The sequence below is a fragment of the Antennarius striatus genome, chromosome 5 (genome assembly GCF_040054535.1).
Source record: "Antennarius striatus isolate MH-2024 chromosome 5, ASM4005453v1, whole genome shotgun sequence".
Taxonomy (NCBI): Eukaryota; Metazoa; Chordata; class Actinopteri; order Lophiiformes; family Antennariidae; genus Antennarius; species Antennarius striatus.
Genome location: NC_090780.1, coordinates 24950104 through 24976268, shown reverse-complemented (window position 1 = coordinate 24976268; position 26165 = coordinate 24950104). Strand labels below are relative to the sequence as shown.

Below are 26165 nucleotides of genomic sequence, written 5' to 3'. Positions count from 1 at the left end.
CAAAAAGTCAAGGACTTGAGTGTTACAATATTGATGGTTTTGTTTTATTCTTGTTAAACACATTTTATAAATAAACCCTGTCCAACTAAGAACAGGACCATTAATGGTGATAGTAAGACTACTTTACATGGACTCTACATAACACAAAGAGAGATACAAGTTTGTGTAAACTATGATACAGAGATAAAATATTTGTAACGATTAGAATGTTCTGCACAGGATGTTAAGGTCAGCTTTTCCCTTCAGGGGTCTCCACAGCCAATCAGTGTCCTCCATCTAACCCTGTCTTCTGCATCCTCTTCTCTCACACCAACTACCTTCATGTCCTCTTTCACTACATCCATAAACCTCCTCTTTGGTCTTCCTCTAGGCCTCCTGCCTGGCAGTTCAAAACTCAGCATCCTTCTACCAATATATTCACTATCTCTCCTCTCGACATGTCCAAACCATCTCAGTCTGGCCTCTCTGACTTTATCTCCAGAACCTCTAACATGTGCTGTCCCTCTGATGGACTCATTCCTGATCCTATCCTTCCTGGTCACTCCCAGAGAGAACCTCAGCATCTTCATCTCTGCTACCTCCAGCTCTGTCTCCTGTCCTTTGTAAAACTGCATTTACACAACATGTTCCTCTTCAAGTACTTCCTCAACGTCTCATCTCGTACGCCGTAGATGATTGGACTGATGGATCGCGGCAGAATGTGCACGATAATATAGAAAGCAAACATGGAGTCAAAGTAATTGACCAGGAAGTGTTGCTGTATGACATCCTGTAATTGTGGCCCAACATATTTGGCCATATACAACAACACCTGGAAACCATGGAGGATGATGGTGTTTCTGGCCTTCTTACTGTCTTTGCTAGCGGCTCTTGCAGTGAACAGAATTCTGAAGTACGTGTAGAAGATAGCGAACCAAATAATGACTAGAAGCACAGAGTGAATGATGGAACTCTTCTTGACAAGGATGGGGTTTGGGAAGATGTTTGTTTTGTGGCAAACCATTGAGGAATGGAGAAAGTCCAGAGGCTGCATTGCCAAGGTGACAAACAGATCAGGAAGAACCACAGACATGCTCGTCACCCATATCAGACCAATCAGTATAAATGTTTTCTTGATGGTGCAGATCCCACTGTGGTGTAGAGGTAAGCAGATGGCGATGTAGCACTCTATCGCCATGCACGCCACATTCAGAGGAGTGTTCTCTGTGGCAAAGAGAGTGATCAGGATGATGATAGAGCAGATGGAGAACTTGATTTTGTAGATGGTGTATCTGATGACGAAGAGGATGACACTCAGCATCACTTGGATCATGTCATTAAGAACCAGGTGGATGAAGAGTATATATCGTGGGTTCAGGTACAAAATCTGTGGATACAAAGAGTCTTTATTTTTACCCATAATTTCCCATATATTCTGTATAATAATAACAATTTCCATTTCCCAGCTTGCTGCCTAGTAGCATTATGTTGGGTTAAATCAGAAAAAAAAAAGTTGGCTAACTGATCATATCAAGTGAGGCCGCCTCATGTAGGAACAGCTTGGAAACATGAGGCTAATGTCCAATAATATCAACCATAAACTCGTACATTCACCTACATGTTTCAACATTCTAAGCTGTTATTACCTGATATCATCTATCACCATGTTGTTTCAACACACTGAGCTGATGTTAGCTCGTCATCCAGATGTTCATTATTTGTGGCAACACAACACTAGAGAAGAATCAGACCTGGTGTTTGCTGAAGACATGAATGAAGCTAGCATTGATGCAGGTGATTGAGACTCCAAGAAGTAGAACCAGAAGACTCTTGGTCAAAACTTTGGAAAAAGGTTCTGGAGACCGAGCAGGAAAGTTAGGAATGGCGGTGGCGTTCATGTCTGCAGCATACAGCACAAGAAAATGCAGATACTGATAATAGATCTTAGTATCACTGTGATCATTAAACAAATTGTATGTTAAAGTCATTTAAATAATTACAGTAACGACATGTGATTGAATAAAAAATGAATTGAAACAACGTCCGTTACATGTTTGTGTTTACTTGAGGATTTGATAGAAAATTTAACAGTTAAAATAATAAAAATCGATCAATCATGTATACAGACATGAATGTGTTAATATTCTTTTTAATTTTATTAAATAAATTCTGTCATTTAATTAGGTTAATTAGAATATTTAGGCTTATTTTCTAGTTTAAAACATATATATATATATATGTATATATTATATATATATTGTATATAGTATTTCTATCATTCATGTTAAGGGTCAGTGATTCTCCTTCTGCTACTGACAGAATAAACTAAAGATCCTCAGAATGGATCTGAACCACAGCTGCTCTCAGGTATCAGGTGAGTTCTATCAAAGACACGACATGACTCGTCACTCGTCTCTGCTCCCATCTAGGCTTCAATACATCAGTGTTTGCTTACATACAACATCCAACAGCTGATAGGCCGATTAAACCAGAAGAGTTTCAGTCAGAAGAATCACGATATAGACACGACCTAGTGATGATAAAAGCAGATAAACACAGCAGATCCAATCCAATCCAAACTTTATTCGTTGAGCACTTTACCACAACCGCAGTCGACCAAGTGCTGTAAAGGTGAATGAATAAAAAAGAATAAACATTATATCAAGTGGACAATAGGAGACGACAGTGCATTCATGTTTCATCTCAAAATGTCCCAAATACTCAAACTGGACAAAAACAGGCTCATATGACTGAATATATACTAATGGCATCTGATTTTTGTTATACAATGATTATTCAAAATAATATGTAAAAAATAACATTTATTAAAATAAAGAAAACATTTCCTCACAATTAAAGAAGAACTCACCTCAGACGAATGATCAGAGCACAGGTCTGAAAGGTAAAGCACATATTTTATCAGCAAACAGACACATGAATCAGGAGATTAGCTTGAAGTCATTTGAACCCCAACAACGTAGAGAAGCTCGTGTAGCGTGAAGTCTGTGCAGGTATGACAGGAGGCGGTACTCACCTGACTACAGTGTTCCACATCAGGGTAGGGGACGTCTCTTTATACCCCTGTGCTGAGCACATGACCAATCAGAGGACAGTCTGTGTCCCCAGGAGTTCATCATCAGTCAATCAGTGACATCACCCCATGTGATGTCATCAAGAGGAGGCAGCTGATACTGGGAGCTGGATTTCTCAGTACCAACACGCAGTGGGTCGCATTTTACTCATATTTTATAATTTACGAAAATAACAAGCTAAAATTCTGATCTGTTTTTAAGAGATAAACCTTAAGATAAACCATTAATAGCCCAAGAGTGGGGAAATTTGTAAGACTGTGGCAGCGGGGGAGGTGGGTAGGGGTCATACATACACACAAAAACACATACATATTAACATATTTCACAAGTGGAATATACATAATATACAGGTACATATTAACATATGGTATACATATTAACATATAGTATACATAACTATAAGCATGCGGGTGAATGGAGGGGAGGAGATGGGATGTCAGCCTGAGCTGCAGCGTAGTGGGGCCAAGGTGTTGTGATGTTGTTACATTAGTGACATGCCTTACATTGTAAGAAGGGTGTACCTTACCCAACATGTGGGCCTCCCGCTATGTTCACTTTCACTTTTTATTTTTATTTTATGTTATTTTATTTTATTTATATTGTTTATAATGTAGTTATACTTTAGTATATGTCCTGTTAGTGCTGCATGTGTCTGTTAGAGTAGTGTATGTCTTGTGGTATGTCCTGTGGTGTCAGTATTTTATTTTTCCAGTATTTATTCATTATGTAATGCCTGCGCAGAGGATATGTGCAATTTGTTAAGGGCTCAATAAAGTATCTATCTATAAACAATTTACAATTTACTGTTACAACTACAAATACACAGTACCAACTACACTGGTCGCCCGGATTTTCACTGTGATGTTCTGTGTGTGGTCGGCTGGGAGAAGTGCTGGTTGTGCAGCCTGATGGCCTAGGGCAGGTACGGCCTGTGATAGCGTCTTGGGTGAAGCAACCTATTGCTCACGGAGCTCTTCAATGATCTTAGTGTGCCCTCCAGGGGGTGGGAGTCATTCGACATCATTGATGACAGCTTGGCTGTCATCCTCCTCTCTCCCACCACCTCCACTGAGTCCAGGGGCCATCCTAGGACAGAGCTGGCCTTCTTAATTAGCCTGTCCAGTCTCATCCTGTCAGTCGCAGTGATCGTGCTCCCCCAGCTGACCACCTGAAAAATATCTGAGGCTACCACAGTGTCATCGAAGGTCTTCAGGAGTAGTCCCTTCACTCCAAAAGACCTCAGCCTCCTGAGCAGATAGAGTCTGCTCCGCCCCTTTTTGTAGAAGAATCTGTGTTTGTAGTCCAGTACAGTTTGCTGTTGAGGTGAACACCCAGGTACTTGTATTAGTACACCACTTCAATGTCCATTCCCTGGATGTTCACCGGTGTAACAGGGCAGAGTGATCGCCTGCGGAAATCCACCATCAGTTCCTTGGTTTTACCTGTGTTGATCTGGAGTTGGTTCTGCTGGCACCAGTCCGCAAAGTCCTGGGTCAGTTTTCTGTACTCTCTGTCGTCTCCATCAGTGATGAGGCCGACAATTGCAGAGTCATCAGAGAACTTCTGCAGCTGACAAGTGGGGGAGTTGTAGGAGAAGTCTGCAGTGTAGAGGGTGAAGAGGAACGGAGCCAGAAGTGTTCCCTGTGGGGCCCCTGTTCTACAAACAACCGTGTTCAACACACAGTCCCAGGTCCTCGTGAACTGTAGGCGGTTGGTTAAGTAATTTAAGATCCAGTCCGCGAGGTGATGATCCAACCCGGTGTTCTCCAGCTTGTCCCTCAGCAGTGCCGGTTGAATTGTGTTGAAAGCAGTGGAGAAATAAAAAAACATGACCCTCCCAGTGCTCCCAGGCTTCTCCGGGTGAGACAGAGCTCATTGTTGGAGGAAGATGATGGCCTGATAGGCCTGCCATCAGGGTGGATATGACCAGATATGATCAACAGAACAGATGATGAACAGTCACACGGTCATGTCTCACATCTATATTCTCCATCAGCATCAGAACTTACCTATTAAAGTTTAACCAGTTTCATCGAACAGTAATTTTTTTTAGGGACAGTACAACAAACAAGTTAACTAATTTTTTTTACTTTCCAAAGGGAACTTTCAGGACCTCCTGGCATCTCAAGTATTCCTCAGTGAGTTCAGAACTGAGGAATGAGAAGTACAATTTTTACAAGAGAATTTCTCACAAATGTCATGCCAGTTGACCTTTCTTGTCTATCAACGCTATTTTTGTCAATAAACCCAGAAATGAATACAGTACTATGGACCAAGATGGTCCCACGATCAGATACTTATCGTGGGAATGTTTTTCATCACCAACTTTCAGTTAACTGATTTGTTTTACTTTCCAAAGGGAACTCTCAGGACCGTCTGACATTTCCAGTATTCCTCAGTGAGTTCACAACTCAGACTCAACATCGGTCTCTTTGGACCCCATCAGTAAAGGTCAGGCACTATGGGGCTGTTTTTTATGTAGCATCCAGCATGAACACAGCATCATCTGTCTGCAGAGAATTGTACCTTGGAACAATCTTTAATTAGATGAGTCGTCTGGAGGCGTGATATTTCATCTGGCTCATTATGCACACAAAAAAACAAATGATCAGCAGGTGATCAGTTGGGACATTGACAGCAAAGCGTCCTCTATGTGGAGATGAGCTGGAGCTCAGCAACAGGTTCACTTTATTATCAAAGTTTTTACTAAAAGTTGTTACACCATTTCAATCAAGGAGAAATTTCTTAGATGACCTAAGTTGCTGTTATTGCATCATCGGTATCAATCACCTTGCTATCAAGACATGAATTTGATTCCATTCAGATGACCAATCCAGTCCATCTATTCACCAGCGTTGAAGGCTCACCATGGACTCTAGGATACTCTGCAGCCTCTACCGTTAGACCACAGTGAGTGTCCGGACAGGCTGCGTCACCAGCTGGGACCACCAGGTGGCTCTACAAGGGATGGTTGAGTCTGCTGAGCACATCACCAGGATGATGCTGCCCTCCATGTAAGAGCGCTACATCATTGGTGTAGAAACAATGCCATTGGAAACAATGACGAACCACATGACCCCACAAACCAACTGCTCTGCTTTGCTGCCATCTGGTTGATAGAACCAGTAAAGGATCAGCCGTAGTTCACAAGAAGAACTAGTCTTTCTTCTACAATTTAAACTTACTTAACTACTAAGGTGTTTTTTGGTGTGGATTACAGTTGTTTCAGCCAATGAGTTTCAGGATATCAGAAACTGATGTTGAACTGGGTTGTCCATCTGAAATGAGTCTCATATTACAATTTGTTCAAGTTCATAATTGAAAATGTCATGACTTTAAACATCAAAATTGTGCTCACTCCAAAAGTAGCTGGGAGACATGATGAACCAGAAAGCGATGCCATCATCCTCCATGGTTTCCAGGTTCTACACTGGTTCCCCAAGAACTTCCTGGACTTCCGGTTTTCTTGTTATATCATCATACTCCTTCTGCCACAGGGAATTAATCCAATAATCTACATCACGTGTCAAACTCAAGGCCCGGGGGCCAAATGTGGCCCACCACATCATTTTATGAAGCCCACGAGAGCATAAAAGGAAAGCGTGTCTAAAAGTAAATGGATCAAAAGTGTGATGTGACCAAAAACTAGATTTCCCATAAGCCCATTTTAACTTTGACGAAAACATTTTGAACCAGAACCAAGGCAGTTACAGACCGCAACATCCCACAACACCCCTGTATGCAAAATTTTACCCTGACCTACTTGCATAGGTCATAGATCAAAGTTAGGGCTTTGATCTACGGTCTTACTCACACTGGCCTTCTCCCTCATCTTTCTATCTTATCTGGTTCCAGAGAGGACAAAAGTTGATATTTTACCTTGAACTAGTTTTCTCAAGGTCAAGGTCATCATCTCATTGTCATCCCCTTTGCTGCATGAGTGTCACATGGGGTGATGTCACTGAATGACTGATGATGAACTCCTGGGGACACAGACTGTCCTCTGATTGGTCATGTGCTCAGCACAGGGGTATAAAGAGACGTCCCCTACCCTGATGTGGAACACTGTAGTCAGGTGAGTACCGCCTCCTGTCATACCTGCACAGACTTCACGCTACACGAGCTTCTGTTTGTCATACGTGTTCCTCACCTGTGTCCCAACGATGGCTGGACGTCTCTAAGCTGGAGAATGTTTTCTGTTCCTTTGTTGAAATGTAGGAATGCAGTTCTCTGTCTCTACATTGTTGGGGTTCAAATGACTTCCATCTAAAGGTGGATTAGCGTCTTATTTCACATTAATCTCCTGTTTATGTGTCTGTTCACCAATGAAATGTGTCCTTTACCTTTCAGACCTGTGCTCTGATCGTCCGTCTGAGGTGAGCTTTTTTACCTTTGAGGAAAAGATTTGTGTTTATTTTCATGAGTATTGGGTTTTATTTGAAATAATTGCTGTCTATTTAGCATCTGTCAATTGTCATTAGTACATTATGCAGTTACATAAATCTGTCTTTAGTGCAGTTAAAGTATTTGTGACATTTCATGATGACACATGAACTCATCAAACCCCTTCCTGTCCCATTGCTGTGTTTATCTGCTTTTATCATCACTGGCTTGTGGCTACATCCCGGTTTTTCATGACAGAGAAATTTAGTATTTTGAGCTACCTCTTCTTCTTTTCCTTTCAGCTTTTCCCTTCAGGGGTCTCCACAGCCAATCACTGTCCTCCATCTAACCCTGTCTTCTCATCCTCTTCTCTCACACCAACTACCTTCATGTCCTCTTTCACTACATCCATAAACCTCCTCTTTGGTCTTCCTCTAGGCCTCCTGCCTGGCAGTTCAGAACTCAGCATCCTTCTACCAATATATTCACTATCTCTCCTCTGGACATGTCCAAACCATCTCAGTCTGATGATATGATATATATTATTATATACATTTATAATTGTAAGCATTTATCATGTAAAAACTATTGTTTTTAATGACTTAAATATAGTTTTGTTTGATGTTCAGACTGATATTCAGATCTATTATTACCAATATTTTCTTGTGTTTTAGGCTCCAGAAATGAACACCACCGCCATTCCCAATTTTCCTGTTCAGTCTTCAGAAACTTTGTCCAAAGTTTTGACCAAGAATCTCCTGGTTCTTCTTCTTGGATTCTCAGTCACCTGCATGAATTCAAGCTTCATTCAGGTCTTCAGCAAAGAGCAGGTATGATTTGTTTCATATGTTGTGTTGGCTAAAATATTCAATAACTGGAAAACGAGCTAACATCAGCTCAGAATGTGGAAACAATATGCTGATCGCTTACTGTATAATGGCTTTGATTTCTGAAGCGACTTTGTGATATCTGACAGTATCTACCACAAACTCATCATGCTTCTTGCCAGACATAAACCAACGTTAGCTCCATGTGTTAAGCTGGTCAAGGTTTAGACGGCCTTCACTTGACATGACCAGTTTGCAAAATTCCTGTCTGATTATACACCACATGATGCTACTAGGCAGTCGGCTAGAAAGTGGAAATTGTTAATACGAAAAGAATAAATCTCATAAAATTTATGTTCTTCTGTTCTTTGGATTCACAGATCTTGTACCTGAATCCACGATATATACTCTTCATCCACCTGATTCTTAATGACATGATCCATGTGATGCAGACAATTATTCTCTTCCTCATGGCCTACAACCGCCACAAAGTCAGTTTCTCCATCTGCTGCATCATCATGCTGATCACTCTCTTTGCCACAGAGAACACTCCTCAGAATGTGGCGTGCATGGCGATAGAGTGCTACATCGCCGTATGCTTACCTCTTCAGTACAGCAGGATCTGCACCATCAAGAACACATTGATACTGATTGGTCTGTTATGGGTGACGAGCATGTCTGTGGTTCTTCCTGACCTGTTTGTCACCTTGGCAACGCAGCCTCTGGACTTCTTCCATTCTCACTTTGCTTGCAACGTTCACAATGTCTTCCCAAACCCTGACATCATCGAAAAGAGGAACATCATTCACTCTGTATTTCTAGCCATTGTTTGGTCCACTATCTTCTACACGTACTTCAGAATTCTTTTCACTGCCAGAGCCGCTAGCAAAGACAGTAAGAAGGCCAGAAACACCATCATCCTCCATGGTTTCCAGGTCTTGTTGTATATGGCCACTTATGTCAGACCTCAGTTGCTTAATACTCTCCAGCGGCAGTTCCTGATCAATTATAACGATTTACTGTTTGCTTTCTATATCATCGTGCATGTCTTGCCACGATCCATCAGTCCAATCATCTACGGCGTACGAGATGAGACCTTCAGGAAGTACCTGAAGAAGAACACGTTGGGTAAATGCAGCTTTACGAAAAAGAAACGAAAAATAACATGTGTAAAATTAGCTTTACAAAAATAACCCTCCGGGATGGAAATTTTTCACATCCAAGAGGGTTATGTTTAAACTGTCACACCTGTTATGAGTTTACACAGACGTTAATATCCCCAACTTTTTCATATATTTTAATGATGTGATCAATTTTTATCCAATTGTTTCTTAATTTAATTATTTGTTTTACCTACAAATTTGTTTTAAATGAATGGTAGTTTACACCAACTGTTGTTCTCATCATATTCATTGTTCGTGAGCCTGTCTGGACATGGTCTACTTATAAACTATTTGTCTGAAATAAAAACACAAAGCATCAGTATTTTAACACTGAAGTCTCAGACTTTTTATTCAAGCTGACTTTTCTCTCTCACACATTTTTCCATCAAATAATCTCGTGGTAAATTTAATGTTCCATCAGCCAGATGGCAGCAAAGCAGAGCAGCTTGTTTCTGGGGTGATCTGGCTCATTAATCATCAACTTTAATTTCAAAGCGCTGTTATAGACAGAGAAACCCATCAGAACCCTTCAAAGTAAGCATAAGTGACAGCAGCGGGGAAAACTTCCCCCATTGAGGAAGAAACCCTGGGCAGGACCCAGACTCTGAAGGGCAGCCATCCGCCTCGACCGGTTGGATGGAAATGAAATACAATACAGATCGGGACAGGGTAAGAGAAGAGTTTTTTTCTGGAGTTTAGACCAGCTGCTGAAGTGGGGATGGGACTTTCGGGTTGTCAGGCACTGACTTACTCAAAGTAATTGTTCTAACTCCATTTAGCGGGAGAGAAATAGCAATCTAGACCTATAGCGGCTTATCTAAAGGAATCTATGTTGTTCATAATTATATACTTTGTCAAAAAGGAAGGTTTTGAGCCTAAATAAGCTAAGTGTGTCTGCCCCTGGACCTAGGCCAGGAGATCATTCCAGAGTAAAAGAGCCAGAGCCCTGATGGCTTACCAGAAGTTCTACATCCTCAGAGCAAAGAGCCCTGGGAGGGTGGTACATTTCCATGAGATGAGATTTTATTTTTAAATTTTATCATGAAGCAAATGCTTTCTTTCTACACTAATGGGTGTAGATTTCCTACATAGAGGGCAGCAACGTCCTGGTGATGTGCTCAGCAGACTTCCCCACCCTCTGTAGAGCCTCATGCTGGTAACTGATGATGAACCAATCAATCAGGATACTCTCTGTGGTCCACCTGTAGAAGCTACAGAGTATCCTGGAGTCCGTGATAGGGCTTTCAAACTGTTATATTGGATTGGGTTGATTGGATTGGATTGATAAACTTATTTCTTTAATAATGAAATCTGTGGTCTTAATTTTTAATAATGCACTACTACCAGGTTGTTTTGGGCAGGAACAAAGGTCAGCGTGCACATCGTTCCTGCCATGATCCATCACTCTATTTATCTACGGTATACAAGATGAAACCTTCAGGAAGTACCTGAAGAAGAACATGTTGCGTAAACTTGTGCAACTTAACAAAAACATCTGTTAAATAGTTGCCATCCAAGAGAAACCTATCATTTTGCTAACTTTATAATTTGCTAACATTTTTGTATTTGAATGACGTGATCAATTTTCATCTACTTTTCTATTTTTGGCTTCTTACACAATTACATTCTTGTTTTCCTATTTACATGGTTTGCTTGTTATTAAGAGCGCAATAAAAGTAATCATCTTTAATGCTCATGAACCTGTCTAGACATGATTTATATGTTTACTTTTAATTAAAACAAACTCCGTATTTTAAGACTCAAGCCTGTGATTTTCTGTTTGCCGAGTTTTCTCCATAAAACAATCTTTTTCCAGACTTTGTAATTTCAAAATTCAGTCACATTCTGTCTTAAACGGATGTAGAAAAAGTAGTCATTGCATTTATTCTACGGCCGATTATTACTTTTTACTATCAGGCCGCACCAATGCTGTACTGTCATTAGATAAGAGATCGGATTTTTCCCATTTTCACATCCCTGTATTGACTCCATGTAAAATCCTGATCAGCATTTAAAAGTCTTCTCCTAACGGAACCTGACCTAGTGTTTCATTGTCAGGCTTCAATTAATTATAAAGAACTCATTTAACCCTATTTCTGCACCAGAACACAGTGGTTCCAGAATGTAGGGTTACTTGTGAGTCATATAAAAGAAAACAGAAATGGTTGAAAGAACAAACATTTGCAATCCAGCAGGGAAGTTGAGGCAAAGACAAGTATTTGTAGGGTGGAGATTGATTGAATGATGGGGTGCAGGTGACTGAGGCAACACAGGTGAAGGGAATGAACTGATTGAGTACAGGGAGGTGGAAAAGGCTCTGAAATGACAGGAGACGTTAATGCAGGAAAACATTAAAAATGGATAGAGTTCAAAATAAGTGCACATGGCACCAGGACACCCTAGAACACCCTTTTCATGACTCTTGTTAAACAGGAGTCATGAAGAACAAGATATTGGTCAATATGGTTCTCAAAAATGTGATTAGTTAAACATATGTAGCAGAAATGGGTGACTGGTGACTAGATGGTTCCGTTGGGTTTTGGCCTCCAAACTCAGGTCAGACCAACAGGTTGTACATCAGAACTGCTGAAGGCCTCCACCAGAGTTTCCTGGCTTTAATCTATGATCCTCACTACCCAGACATTGGGTCTGAATCTTGAGGAACCTTGGCACAACATTTTGGATGGATTTGTAAACTTAAATGATATGACATATCAGCAATAGTTCACATTTATTTCTTCACAGTCAGGGTTTGGTGATGTCATCGTCGAGTCTTATTCAACAAGATGGAGCAGTGTCACTGCAGCTCACCGACCCCAGCATTGCTATAATTCAATCACAACACCATCATAAAGAGAAGTGAATTTTTACATGAGAATGTCTCACAAATTTCACTGACATTGTCTTTTCTTGTCTACAAACTTTATTTTTGGAAATAAATCGGGGAACTGAGGTCCATGATGGAGGGAGTCACCAACTTTCATTTAACTAATTTGTCGTACTTTCAAGAGGAAACTTTAGGGACCTCCTGACATCTCCAGTATTCGTCAGTGAGTTCACAACTCAGACTCAACATCCGTCTCATTGGAGCCCATCAGTAAAGGTCAGGTCATTAAGCTCTCAGTAAAATGTGACCCACTGAGTGTTGGTACTGACAGATCCGGATGACAGTTTCTCCATCTGCTGCATCATCATGCTGATCACTCTCTTTGCCACAGAGAACACTCCTCTGAATGTGGGGTGCATGGCGGTAGAGTGCTACATCGCCATATGCTTACCTCTACGCCACAGCAGTATCTGCACCATCAAGAAAACATTGACACTCATTGGTCTAGTATGGCTGACAAGCATGTGTGTGGTTCTTCCTGATCTGTTTGTCACTTTGGGAACGCAGCCTCTGGCCTTCTTCCATTCCCAGTTTGCTTGCAAAAGAGTAAATATCTTCCCAAACCCTGTCCTTGTCCAGAAGAAGCACATCATTCACTCTGTGTTTCTAGTCATTATTTGGTTCACTATCTTCTACACGTACTTCAGAATTCTGTTCACTGCCAGAGCCGCTAGTAAAGACAGTAAGAAGGCCAGAAACACCATCATCCTCCATGGTTTCCAGGTCTTGTTGTGTATGACCACATATGTCGGGCCACAGTTACTGGATGCCGTAGACCAACACTTCCTGCTCAATTACAGAGACTCCATATTTGCTTTCTATATAATTGTGCACGTCCTGCCGCGATCCATTAGTCCCATCATCTATGGCGTACGTGACGAGACCTTCAGGAAGTACCTGAAGAAGAACATGTTGTGTAAATGCAGTTTCGTGAAAAACAACCACTGAATATTTCACATCCAGGAGGGTTATGTGTAAACTATCATTTATTAGGTGTCTCTGGAGACCCAAATATCCTCCAAAACACATTTTGATGAGTGCTCCTGACTATCAGGCTGCACCAATAAGTCTCTTGGGACTCTGCAGCGCCACATCTCTGTACTGACTCCCTGTCAGATCCTAATCAGTATTTGAACCCCTTGTCCTCACTGGACCTGGACCAGCACTTCATGGGTACATCTGTATGAGGGGCCGTCAGGGACATAGTTCAGAATATAGTATTCACACATACATATGAAACAAAACACATATTGTAACAGGTCTGTTTTTGTGCCTTCCACTAGGGGGCACCTGTTTTACAGCTGTGCTCACTATGAACTTGTGGAGACGGGTCAAACACATCACACTTAAGATGCATGAACAAACCTGTAGAGGAAGAGACATCATGAAAACATCCTGTTTGTTTCTTTAGTAGACACTACCCTGCACACAAACACATTTACCCTCCCTGAAAAAAAATCACTGTTGACGACACCATTTAAACGTTAATAGGTTCTGATCATGAACAAAAGTAATTTCTGATGATAATATAGAATATAGATGTGAGACATGAATGTCTGTCTGTTCGTCACCTGTTCTGTCCATCATATCTGAAGTTGTAAATGTAAAAACAGGTCAGAATTTAATTTAATTTTCTGAGTAAATAAAATCTCAGTAAAATGTCACCCACTGAGTTTTGGTCCCGGTATCAGCTGCCTGATCTTGATGACATCACATGGGGTGATGTCACTGAATGACTGATGATGAACTCCTGGGGACACAGACTGTCCTCTGATTGGTGATGTGCTCAGCACAGGGGTATAAAGAGACGTCCCCTACCCTGATGTGGAACACTGTAGTCAGGTGAGTACCGCCTCCTGTCATACCTGCACAGACTTCACGCTACACGAGATTCTGTGTGTCATACGTGTTCCTCACCTGTGTCCCAACGATGGCTGGACGTCTCTAAGCTGGAGAATGTTTTCTGTTCCTTTGTTGAAATGTAGGAATGCAGTTCTCTGTCTCTACATTGTTGGAGTTCCAATGACTTCAATCTAAAGGTGGTTTAGTGTCTTATTTCACATTAATCTCCTGTTCAGTTTCATGTGTCTGCTCACCAATGAAATGTGTCCTTTACCTTTCAGACCTGTGCTCTGATCGTCCATCTGAGGTGAGTTCTTTTTTACCTGTGAGGAAAAGATTTGTGTTTATTTTCATGAGTATTGGGTTTTATTTGAAATAATTGCTGTCTATTTAGCATCTGTCAATGTTCATTAGTAAATATGCAGTTACATAATTTTGTCTTTAGTGCAGTTAAAGTATTTGTGACATTTCATGATGACACATGAACTCATCAAACCCCTTCCTGTCCCATTGCTGTGTTTATCTGCTTTTATCATCACTGGCTTGTGGCTACATCCCGGTTTTTCATGACAGAGAAATTTAGTATTTTGAGCTGCCTCTTCTTCTTTTCCTTTCAGCTTTTCCCTTCAGGGGTCTCCACAGCCAATCACTGTCCTCCATCTAACCCTGTCTTCTCATCCTCTTCTCTCACACCAACTACCTTCGTGTCCTCTTTCACTACATCCATAAACCTCCTCTCTGGTCTTCCTCTAGGCCTCCTGCCTGGCAGTTCAGAACTCGGCATCCTTCTACCAATATATTCACTATCTCTCCTCTGGACATGTCCAAACCATCTCAGTCTGATGATATGATATATATTATTATATACATTTATAATTGTAAGCATTTATCATGTAGAAACTATTGTTTTTAATGACTTAAATATAGTTTTGTTTGATGTTCAGACTGATATTCAGATCTATTATTTCCAATATTTTCTTGTGTTTTAGGCTCCAGACATGAACACCACTGCCATTCCCAATTTTCCTGTTCAGTCTTCAGAAACTTTGTCCAAAGTTTTGACCAAGAATCTCCTGGTTCTTCTTCTTGGATTCTCAGTCACCTGCATGAATTCAAGCTTCATTCAGGTCTTCAGCAAAGAGCAGGTATGATTTGTTTCATATGTTGTGTTGGCTAAAATACTCAATAACTGGAAAACGAGCTAACATCAGCTCAGAATGTGGAAACAATATGCTGATCGCTTACTGTATAATGGCTTTGATTTCTGAAGCGACTTTGTGATATCTGACAGTATCTACCACAAACTCATCATGCTTCTTGCCAGACATAAACCAACGTTAGCTCCATGTGTTAAGCTGGTCAAGGTTTAGACGGCCTTCACTTGACATGACCAGTTTGCAAAATTCCTTTCTGATTATACACCACATGATGCTACTAGGCAGTCGGCTAGAAAGTGGAAATTGTTAATACGAAAAGAATAAATCTCATAAAATTTATGTTCTTCTGTTCTTTGGATTCATAGATCTTGTACCTGAATCCACGATATATACTCTTCATCCACCTGATTCTTAATGACATGATCCAAGTGATGCTGTCAATTATTCTCTTCCTCATGAGCTACAACCGCCACAAAGTCAGTTTCTCCATCTGCTGCATCATCATGCTGATCACTCTCTTTGCCACAGAGAACACTCCTCTGAATGTGGCGTGCATGGCGATAGAGTGCTACATCGCCGTATGCTTACCTCTTCAGTACAGCAGGATCTGCACCATCAAGAACACATTGATACTGATTGGTCTGTTATGGGTGACGAGCATGTCTGTGGTTCTTCCTGACCTGTTTGTCACCTTGGCAACGAAGCCTCTGGACTTCTTCCATTCTCACGTTGCTTGCTACGTTCACAATGTCTTCCCAAACCCTGACATCATCGAAAAGAGGAACATCATTCACTCTGTATTTCTAGCCATTGTTTGGTCCACTATCTTCTACACGTACTTCAGAATTCTTTTCACTGCCAGAGCCGCTAGCAAAGACAGTAAGAAGGCCAGAAACACCATCATCCTCCATGGTTTCCAGGTCTTGTTGTGTATGACCACATATGTCGGGCCACAGTTGCTTAATACTCTCCAGCGGCAGTTCCTGATCAATTATAACGATTTACTGTTTGCTTTCTATATCATCGTGCACGTCTTGCCACGATCCATCAGTCCAATCATCTACGGCGTACGAGATGAGACCTTCAGGAAGTACCTGAAGAAGAACATGTTGGGTAAATGAAGCTTTACGAAAAAGAAACGAAAAATAACATGTGTAAAATTAGCTTTACAAAAATAACCCTCCGGGATGGAAATTTTTCACATCCAAGAGGGTTATGTTTAAACTGTCACACCTGTTATGAGTTTACACAGACGTTAATATCCCCAACTTTTTCATAATTTAATGATGTGATCAATTTTTATCCAATTGTTTCTCAATTTAATTATTTGTTTTACCTACAAATTTGTTTTAAATGAATGGTAGTTTACACCAACTGTTGTTCTCATCATATTCATTGTTCGTGAGCCTGTCTGGACATGGTCTACTTATAAACTATTTGTCTGAAATAAAAACACAAAGCATCAGTATTTTAACACTGAAGTCTCAGACTTTTTATTCAAGCTGACTTTTCTCTCTCACACATTTTTCCATCAAATAATCTCGTGGTAAATTTAATGTTCCATCAGCCAGAGGGCAGCAAAGCAGAGCAGCTTGTTTCTGGGGTGATCTGGCTCATTAATCATCAACTTTAATTTCAAAGCGCTGTTATAGACAGAGAAACCCATCAGAACCCTTCAAAGTAAGCATAAGTGACAGCAGCAGGGAAAACTTCCCCCATTGAGGAAGAAACCCTGGGCAGGACCCAGACTCTGAAGGGCAGCCATCCGCCTCGACCGGTTGGATGGAAATGAAATACAATACAGATCGGGAAAGGGTAAGAGAAGAGTTTTTTCTGGAGTTTAGACCACCTGCTGAAGTGGGGATGGGACTTTCGGGTTGTCAGGCACTGACTTACTCAAAGTAATTGTTCTAACTCCATTTAGCGGGAGAGAAATAGCAATCTAGACCTATAGCGGCTTATCTAAAGGAATCTATGTTGTTCATAATTATATACTTTGTCAAAAAGGAAGGTTTTGAGCCTAAATAAGCTAAGTGTGTCTGCCCCTGGACCTAGGCCAGGAGATCATTCCAGAGTAAAAGAGCCAGAGCCCTGATGGCTTACCAGAAGTTCTACATCCTCAGAGCAAAGAGCCCTGGGAGGGTGGTACATTTCCATGAGATGAGATTTTAATTTTAAATTTTATCATGAAGCAAATGCTTTCTTTCTACACTAATGGGTGTAGATTTCCTACATAGAGGGCAGCAACGTCCTGGTGATGTGCTCAGCAGACTTCCCCACCCTCTGTAGAGCCTCATGCTGGTAACTGATGATGAACCAATCAATCAGGATACTCTCTGTGGTCCACCTGTAGAAGCTACAGAGTATCCTGGAGTCCATGATAGGGCTTTCAAACTGTTATATTGGATTGGGTTGATTGGATTGGATTGATAAACTTATTTCTTTAATAATGAAATCTGTGGTCTTAATTTTTAATAATGCACTACTACCAGGTTGTTTTGGGCAGGAACAAAGGTCAGCGTGCACATCGTTCCTGCCATGATCCATCACTCTATTTATCTACGGTATACAAGATGAAACCTTCAGGAAGTACCTGAAGAAGAACATGTTGCGTAAACTTGTGCAACTTAACAAAAACATCTGTTAAATAGTTGCCATCCAAGAGAAACCTATCATTTTGCTAACTTTATAATTTGCTAACATTTTTGTATTTGAATGACGTGATCAATTTTCATCTACTTTTCTATTTTTGGCTTCTTACACAATTACATTCTTGTTTTCCTATTTACATGGTTTCCTTGTTATTAAGAGCGCAATAAAAGTAATCATCTTTAATGCTCACGAACCTGTCTAGACATGATTTATATGTTTACTTTTAATTAAAACAAAATCCGTATTTTAAGACTCAAGCCTGTGATTTTCTGTTTGCAGAGTTTTCTCCATAAAACAATCTTTTTCCAGACTTTGTAATTTCAAAATTCAGTCACATTCTGTCTTAAACGGATGTAGAAAAAGTAGTCATTGCATTTATTCTACGGCCAATTATTACTTTTTACTATCAGGCCGCACCAATGCTGTACTGTCATTAGATAAGAGATCGGATTTTTCCCATTTTCACATCCCTGTATTGACTCCATGTAAAATCCTGATCAGCATTTAAAAGTATTGTCCTAACGGTACCTGACCTAGTGTTTCATTGTCAGGCTTCAATTAATTATAAAGAACTCATTTAACCCTATTTCTGCACCAGAACACAGTGGTTCCAGAATGTAGGGTTACTTGTGAGTCATATAAAAGAAAACAGAAATGGTTGAAAGAACAAACATTTGCAATCCAGCAGGGAAGTTGAGGCAAAGACAAGTATTTGTAGGGTGGAGATTGATTGAATGATGGGGTGCAGGTGACTGAGGCAACACAGGTGAAGGGAATGAACTGATTGAGTAAAGGGAGGTGGAAAAGGCTCTGAAATGACAGGAGACGTTAATGCAGGAAAACATTAAAAATGGATAGAGTTCAAAATAAGTGCACATGGCACCAGGACACCCTAGAACACCCTTTTCATGACTCTTGTTAAACAGGAGTCATGAAGAACAAGATATTGGTCAATATGGTTCTCAAAAATGTGATTAGTTAAACATATGTAGCAGAAATGGGTGACTGGTGACTAGATGGTTCCGTTGGGTTTTGGCCTCCAAACTCAGGTCAGACCAACAGGTTGTACATCAGAACTGCTGAAGGCCTCCACCAGAGTTTCCTGGCTTTAATCTATGATCCTCACTACCCAGACATTGGGTCTGAATCTTGAGGAACCTTGGCACAACATTTTGGATGGATTTGTAAACTTAAATGATATGACATATCAGCAATAGTTCACATTTATTTCTTCACAGTCAGGGTTTGGTGATGCCATCGTCGAGTCTTATTCAACAAGATGGAGCAGTGTCACTGCAGCTCACCGACCCCAGCATTGCTATAATTCAATCACAACACCATCATAAAGAGAAGTGAATTTTTACATGAGAATGTCTCACAAATTTCACTGACATTGTCTTTTCTTGTCTACAAACTTTATTTTTGGAAATAAATCGGGGAACTGAGGTCCATGATGGAGGGCGTCACCAACTTTCATTTAACTAATTTGTCGTACTTTCAAGAGGAAACTTTAGGGACCTCCTGACATCTCCAGTATTCGTCAGTGAGTTCACAACTCAGACTCAACATCCGTCTCATTGGAGCCCATCAGTAAAGGTCAGGTCATTAACTCACAGAGTGCCAAAGACGTCATATTTCGTCTTATAGAATCCAAACGTTGAGTGCCAAAGACGTCATATTTTGTCTTAGGCGTTTTTTATAGGGAACGTTAGATCAAAGCGTTTCGCACATTCTGTGTGATTTTCAGCCTTGTATTCCATTTATTCCGGTCGGGGGCAGTGTTTCACACCCTAGATCACCAGATAAAACGACGAAGAAGCGTCGGTGTTGGGGCAGTAGTGGAGAGAAAAATGGCGAAGCGCAAGGCGAAAGCATGTGGAGGAGGCAGGTTCAAGCAGCTCACACTGGCACAGAGCTTGTCTGGCAGTGTAGCTGCTGTGGAAATGAGCGACAGCGGTAAGGATCGGGGGGCAAGAGATTCACCCAAGGAGGTTGAAGACCGGATCGGAGGCGAGGAAAGCGTGGCGGGTTGTAGCGGGGCCCCCCCGCAGTTCGGCGGCGTCCCACGTGGGAGCGCCGCTGCGGAGAGTTCTCCGCTGCGTCTGTCCGGTGACGGTTCTGACTCTGAACCGGACCCGGACTCGTCATCTGACTGGATTCCGTCGGAAAGCAGCAGGGAGTCCTCCCCAGACCCCTGGGAGCCCACGGAGGAGCTGAGGAGCAAAGGTAACTATTTTGCTACTTTGTTACATGATGTAAAAATCACGTGTCGGCCCTCCATCCCGCATAAGTTGTTCCCCATCTATGAATGTATTACTCTTTTGTGTAGAATGGTACTTATTTCAGGCAAGTGTGTGTATATATGTATAATATGTGTGTGTGTGTGTGTGTGTGTGTTTTGTAGAATGGTACTTATTTCAGGCATGTGTGTATATAATATATATATATGTTGTGTAAAATGATATCCCACTTATTTCAAGCATGCATATACATATAGTGTAAAATTGTATATTTCTATATTTTAGTGTAAAATGATATCCTACTTATTTCAAGCATGCATATATATATATAGAGTAAAATTGTATATTTCTATATTTTACAGTCCCTAACACGAGTAGAGGACGTGCACCTGCTAGAGGGAGAGGTGCGAGGAGACGCCAATCACTGGAGGTGGATGCAGGTGTTTGGAGTCATGATGGCTGGAAACCCACTAAGTTCCCATTCGTGGCAACCCCTGGTCCCCTGAATGCGGCTGCAGACCTGGATTCAGACCAGCCGGTTGACTTCATGCAGCTGTTTCTCACTGACGAGCTGCTGGGTCACATTGTGTCTCAGACCAACCTGTATGCACGGCAGTTTATACAGGCACATCCTGAAGCTCTGCCACACTCCAGAGAGAGGGTGTGGAAACCGGTGACAGTTCCAGAGCTCAAAAAATACTTGGGTCTTATGTTCCTCACCGGCTACATAAAGAAGCCCAGCGTCAGCATGTACTGGAGTGAGGATCCAATGGAAGCCATTCCATACTTCAACAACACCATGCCACGCAACAGGTTCCAGCTAATTGGGAAGTTTCTCCACTTCAATGACAATGCCTCACAGGATGCTGGAGATAAACTTTATAAAGTGCGTCCTGTCCTTGATTCTATTATTTCCAAATTCAAAGAGCTGTATCAGCCTCATGAAAACATTTGCATTGATGAGGGGATGTTGCAGTGGCGTGGCCGCTTGAACTTCAGGGTTTACAACCCTCAGAAGCCAGTCAAATATGGCATAAAATCTTATATTTTGTGTGACTCGCGGACTGGATATTGTTACAATATGTTGCCTTATGTTGGCCAGCCGAGCACACTCCCAGACATCGTGTTCTCCCTCCTTGACCGCCTGACCGAGCAGGGGTACACAATATTCATGGACAATTTTTATAATTCTGTAAAACTGTGTGAGCAGTTGTGTAAAAAAAAGACTAATGTTTGTGGAACCCTCAGGAAAAACCGTGGCGAACCACAGATCATCAGAGAGCCGTCAAAGACAGACTTGGGTGAGGAGGGGAAAGTGGTGCGACACAACGGCCGGGTACTGGTCTTGGCCTGGCAGGACAAGCGCCTGGTGAGGATGATAACAACCTGCCACAACGACAGGATGCAGAGGGTGGAGGTGTGGCAGAAGGGTCAGCGGGAAAAAGTGGCACAGCTCAAACCGGAGTGTGTGGTACAGTACAATTCCTGCATGAATGGGGTGGACAAACTAGACCAGAACATTGCGTACTACCCCTTCATCAGGAAAACTCAAAACTGGACAAAAAAGTTTGTCGCCTATTTGTTCCAGATTTGTGTGTACAACGCCTATGTGTTGTTCAGGTCCAGGAACCCAGGGATCAAGAAATCGCACCTTGATTTCATGAAGGACATTGCAAGGTCCTGGACTGAAAAGGGGTACGTGTCACATGAGGAGGGCGAGGAGATGGAGGTCGAAGACGTGCTGCAAACCAGGTCACTCAGAAACAGAGACCCAGAAGGCAGACTCGATGGCCTGATGTCCAGGCACAAGCTGGAACGTTTGAGGGCCACCACAAAGAAGGCACATCCCTCAAGGAAATGTCGGGTGTGTGTTAGAAGGGGTGGGAGGAGTGAGACCAGGATGTGGTGCAAGGCCTGTCGTATTCCCCTGCATGCAGGAGAATGCTTCACTGCGTATCACACTCAAAAAAAATATCATTGATTACACCCACACACACTCACCTGTAAATGGTTCTGACAGTTGAGGGTGAAATGAATGTACTTTGTTATGTTTTGTCTAATTTTCAAAATTGTTATAAAATCATTTGTTCATCAAAAATGTTTTTTCTAATGTTGTTTGCATTGTTTCAATAAGTAAAAGTATTTTCAGAAGTTTGACGTTGGAGTTTTGCTTGAATTTACTTCTCTGCAGTAAAACGTCATTATCTCCGTTTTCTGGTCAAAATCAGCCGTTTTTGCTGAAACCACCCCGTGTTCTACGGGCAATAACTAAACACACATAGATGCTAGAAACAAAATTTTTTTTTCTGATGAAAGAAGACAGTCTAAAGTTTCGGGTGATATGTTTATGTAGCCTAAAAAATGATTATTTGGTGGGCCTTCAAAATTCAGTGAAAATGCTCAAAATCTCTGGCACTGGGGAGCTGTCCGCGCTGAAAGTGTCTGGCAGTCAATGAGTTAAGCTCTCAGTAAAATGTGACCCACTGCGTGTTGGTACTGACAGATCCAGGTCCCGGTATCAGCTGCCTCATCTTGATGACATCACATGGGGTGATGTCACTGAATGACTGATGATGAACTCCTGGGGACACAGACTGTCCTCTGATTGGTGATGTGCTCAGCACAGGGGTATAAAGAGACGTCCCCTACCCTGATGTGGAACACTGTAGTCAGGTGAGTACCGCCTCCTGTCATACCTGCACAGACTTCACGCTACACGAGCTTCAGTTTGTCATACGTGTTCCTCACCTGTGTCCCAACGATGGCTGGACGTCTCTAAGCTGGAGAATGTTTTCTGTTCCTTTGTTGAAATGTAGGAATGCAGTTCTCTGTCTCTACATTGTTGGGGTTCCAATGACTTCAATCTAAAGGTGGATTAGTGTCTTATTTCACATTAATCTCCTCTTCAGTTTCATGTGTCTGTTCACCAATGAAATGTGTCCTTTACCTTTCAGACCTGTGCTCTGATCGTCCGTCTGAGGTGAGTTCTTCTCTACCTGGGAAGGCAAGTTTAGTGTTAATGCATTATATATAATACTTATATAAATTTTTTATTTATATAAGTATTATTTTCATATATTATTGTAAATGATCAATGTTCATTTTAGAATGAATAAAATGTCAAACATTTACATAATTTTGTCTTTAGTGTTGTCTAAAGTTTTGTGACAATTCATGATGAGATATGAACTCATTTTTTGCCCCCTATACCATCTCCCCCCCACTGTCCCACTGCTGCTTTTCTGTTTTTATCATCACAGGGTCATGGCTACATCCTGGTTCTTCTGACGGAATTCCTGGTTTAATCAGCCTATCAGCCGTTGGATGTGGAGGTGAGATGGCCATTCATTTAAAGGGTTTGTCTGCCTTAGGAAGTTTTCTGTTGAATCGAAAAAGTCAATACATTATCATGCTGTCAATTATAGGAGGGATGAAGCCTGAATATCAGGAATTGCAGAATATTGGATGTCAGATGTTATGACTATATGATAAGTAGATCAGGGAACGGACGATTGAAACAACAATGTGCCACAATGAGTATCAAACTCCAGTGTATGAATTGGTTGAAAACATATTGTGATAAGAGAAATTTCTACCCATCAGCCCTTTTTTTCGTATGTTGTTGTTGATGTTGCAAAGGTGATGAAGGTGTGAAGTCTGTTGTAACAACAGGACCAAAAAAAAACCTGAATAAATGAATAAAACTTGTAATTAACCAAATTAAATGACGTAAATCAAAATGATACAAAGGCCCTGGCCAAGGTTGTTTTGTTGGAGTCTTGTCTCTGGCAGTGAAGAGGGATGATGTGCTGCTGAGAGCTGTCCTTTTTTTGGCGCTGTGATAGGTCTATGTTGATTTTGCTTGCTCAAACATGGAAGTTTACTATTTTCCATTTTGAGATTTTTTTGAAGCATTACTTTTGAACTTTTTTGAACAATCTTTTGGTTGTTCATATCTGTGCACCTAGTCTTCATCTAAAGGCATAAATAAATGGGCCTAATATTCTATTTGGTTTGTGTTCAGAGTGATATTTAGATCAATTATTACCAGTATCTGTGTTTTGTTTTGCTGTAGGTTGTGGACATGAACACCACCGCCATTCCTAACTTTCCTGGTTGGTCTCCAGAACCTTTGCCCAAAATTTTGACCAAGAATCTTCTGGTTCTACTTCTTGGACTCTCCATCACCTGCATCAATGCAAGATTCATTCATGTCTTCAGCAAACACCAGGTCTGATTCTTCTTTCATGTTTTGTTGTCTTAAAAACTAAATATCTGGAATCTGAGCTACCATCAGCTTAGAATGTTGAAACAACATAGTGCTAGCTGACAATAGCTAACTGTAGGCTAGTAATCAGCAAGATAGGATGTGGAAATTGTCAGCAAAAAAAAAGTAACTATGAATATATACTCCTTTCTTTTGTTTGGATCCACAGATCTTCTACCTGAATCCACGATATATACTCTTCATCCACCTGGTTCTTAACGACATGATCTACGTGATGCTGACCGTCATCCTCTTTGTCATCAGCTGTAACCTCTACAAAATCACATTCTCCATCTGCTGCATCTTTGTTCTAAATATTCGTTTAGCCTCAGAGAACACTCCTCTGAATGTGGGGTGCATGGCGGTAGAGTGCTACATCGCCATATGCTTACCTCTACGCCACAGCAGTATCTGCACCATCAAGAAAACATTGACACTCATTGGTCTAGTATGGCTGACAAGCATGTGTGTGGTTCTTCCTGATCTGTTTGTCACTTTGGGAACGCAGCCTCTGGCCTTCTTCCATTCCCAGTTTGCTTGCAAAAGAGTAAATATCTTCCCAAACCCTGTCCTTGTCCAGAAGAAGCACATCATTCACTCTGTGTTTCTAGTCATTATTTGGTTCACTATCTTCTACACGTACTTCAGAATTCTGTTCACTGCCAGAGCCGCTAGTAAAGACAGTAAGAAGGCCAGAAACACCATCATCCTCCATGGTTTCCAGGTCTTGTTGTGTATGACCACATATGTCGGGCCACAGTTACTGGATGCCGTAGACCAACACTTCCTGCTCAATTACAGAGACTCCATATTTGCTTTCTATATAATTGTGCACGTCCTGCCGCGATCCATTAGTCCCATCATCTATGGCGTACGTGACGAGACCTTCAGGAAGTACCTGAAGAAGAACATGTTGTGTAAATGCAGTTTCGTGAAAAACAACCACTGAATATTTCACATCCAGGAGGGTTATGTGTAAACTATCATTTATTAGGTGTTTCTGCAGACCCAAATATCCTCCAAAACACATTTTGATGAGTGCTCCTGACTATCAGGCTGCACCAATAAGTCTCTTGGGACTCTGCAGCGCCACATCTCTGTACTGACTCCCTGTCAGATCCTAATCAGTATTTGAACCCCTTGTCCTCACTGGACCTGGACCAGCACTTCATGGGTACATCTGTATGAGGGGCCGTCAGGGACATAGTTCAGAATATAGTATTCACACATACATATGAAACAAAACACATATTGTAACAGGTCTGTTTTTGTGCCTTCCACTAGGGGGCACCTGTTTTACAGCTGTGCTCACTATGAACTTGTGGAGACGGGTCAAACACATCACACTTAAGATGCATGAACAAACCTGTAGAGGAAGAGACATCATGAAAACATCCTGTTTGTTTCTTTAGTACACTACCCTGCACACAAACACATTTACCCTCCCTGAAAAAAAATCACTGTTGACGACACCATTTAAACGTTAATAGGTTCTGATCATGAACAAAAGTAATTTCTGATGATAATATAGAATATAGATGTGAGACATGAATGTCTGTCTGTTCGTCACCTGTTCTGTCCATCATATCTGAAGTTGTAAATGTAAAAACAGGTCAGAATTTAATTTAATTTTCTGAGTAAATAAAATCTCAGTAAAATGTCACCCACTGAGTTTT

At 41.3% G+C, this 26165-nt stretch overlaps 2 protein-coding genes across 2 annotated transcripts; one reads left to right on the top strand and one right to left on the bottom strand.

Moving 5' to 3' along the window:
• Positions 1-574: 574 nt before the first annotated feature.
• On the bottom strand, positions 575-1877 carry LOC137595621 (odorant receptor 131-2-like). The gene is made up of 2 exons (XM_068315834.1): positions 1731-1877; positions 575-1366 (listed from the first exon to the last, which is right to left on the bottom strand). Exons 1-2 carry the CDS (start codon positions 1875-1877, stop codon positions 575-577), a joined length of 939 nt encoding a protein of 312 aa, XP_068171935.1.
• Positions 1878-19925: 18048 nt separating this feature from the next.
• Positions 19926-25438, top strand: LOC137595620 (odorant receptor 131-2-like). The gene is made up of 4 exons (XM_068315833.1): positions 19926-20208; positions 23177-23202; positions 24298-24453; positions 24659-25438. The coding sequence occupies exons 1-4, from the start codon at positions 19926-19928 to the stop codon at positions 25436-25438; spliced, it is 1245 nt and encodes a 414-aa protein (XP_068171934.1).
• Positions 25439-26165: the final 727 nt, after the last annotated feature.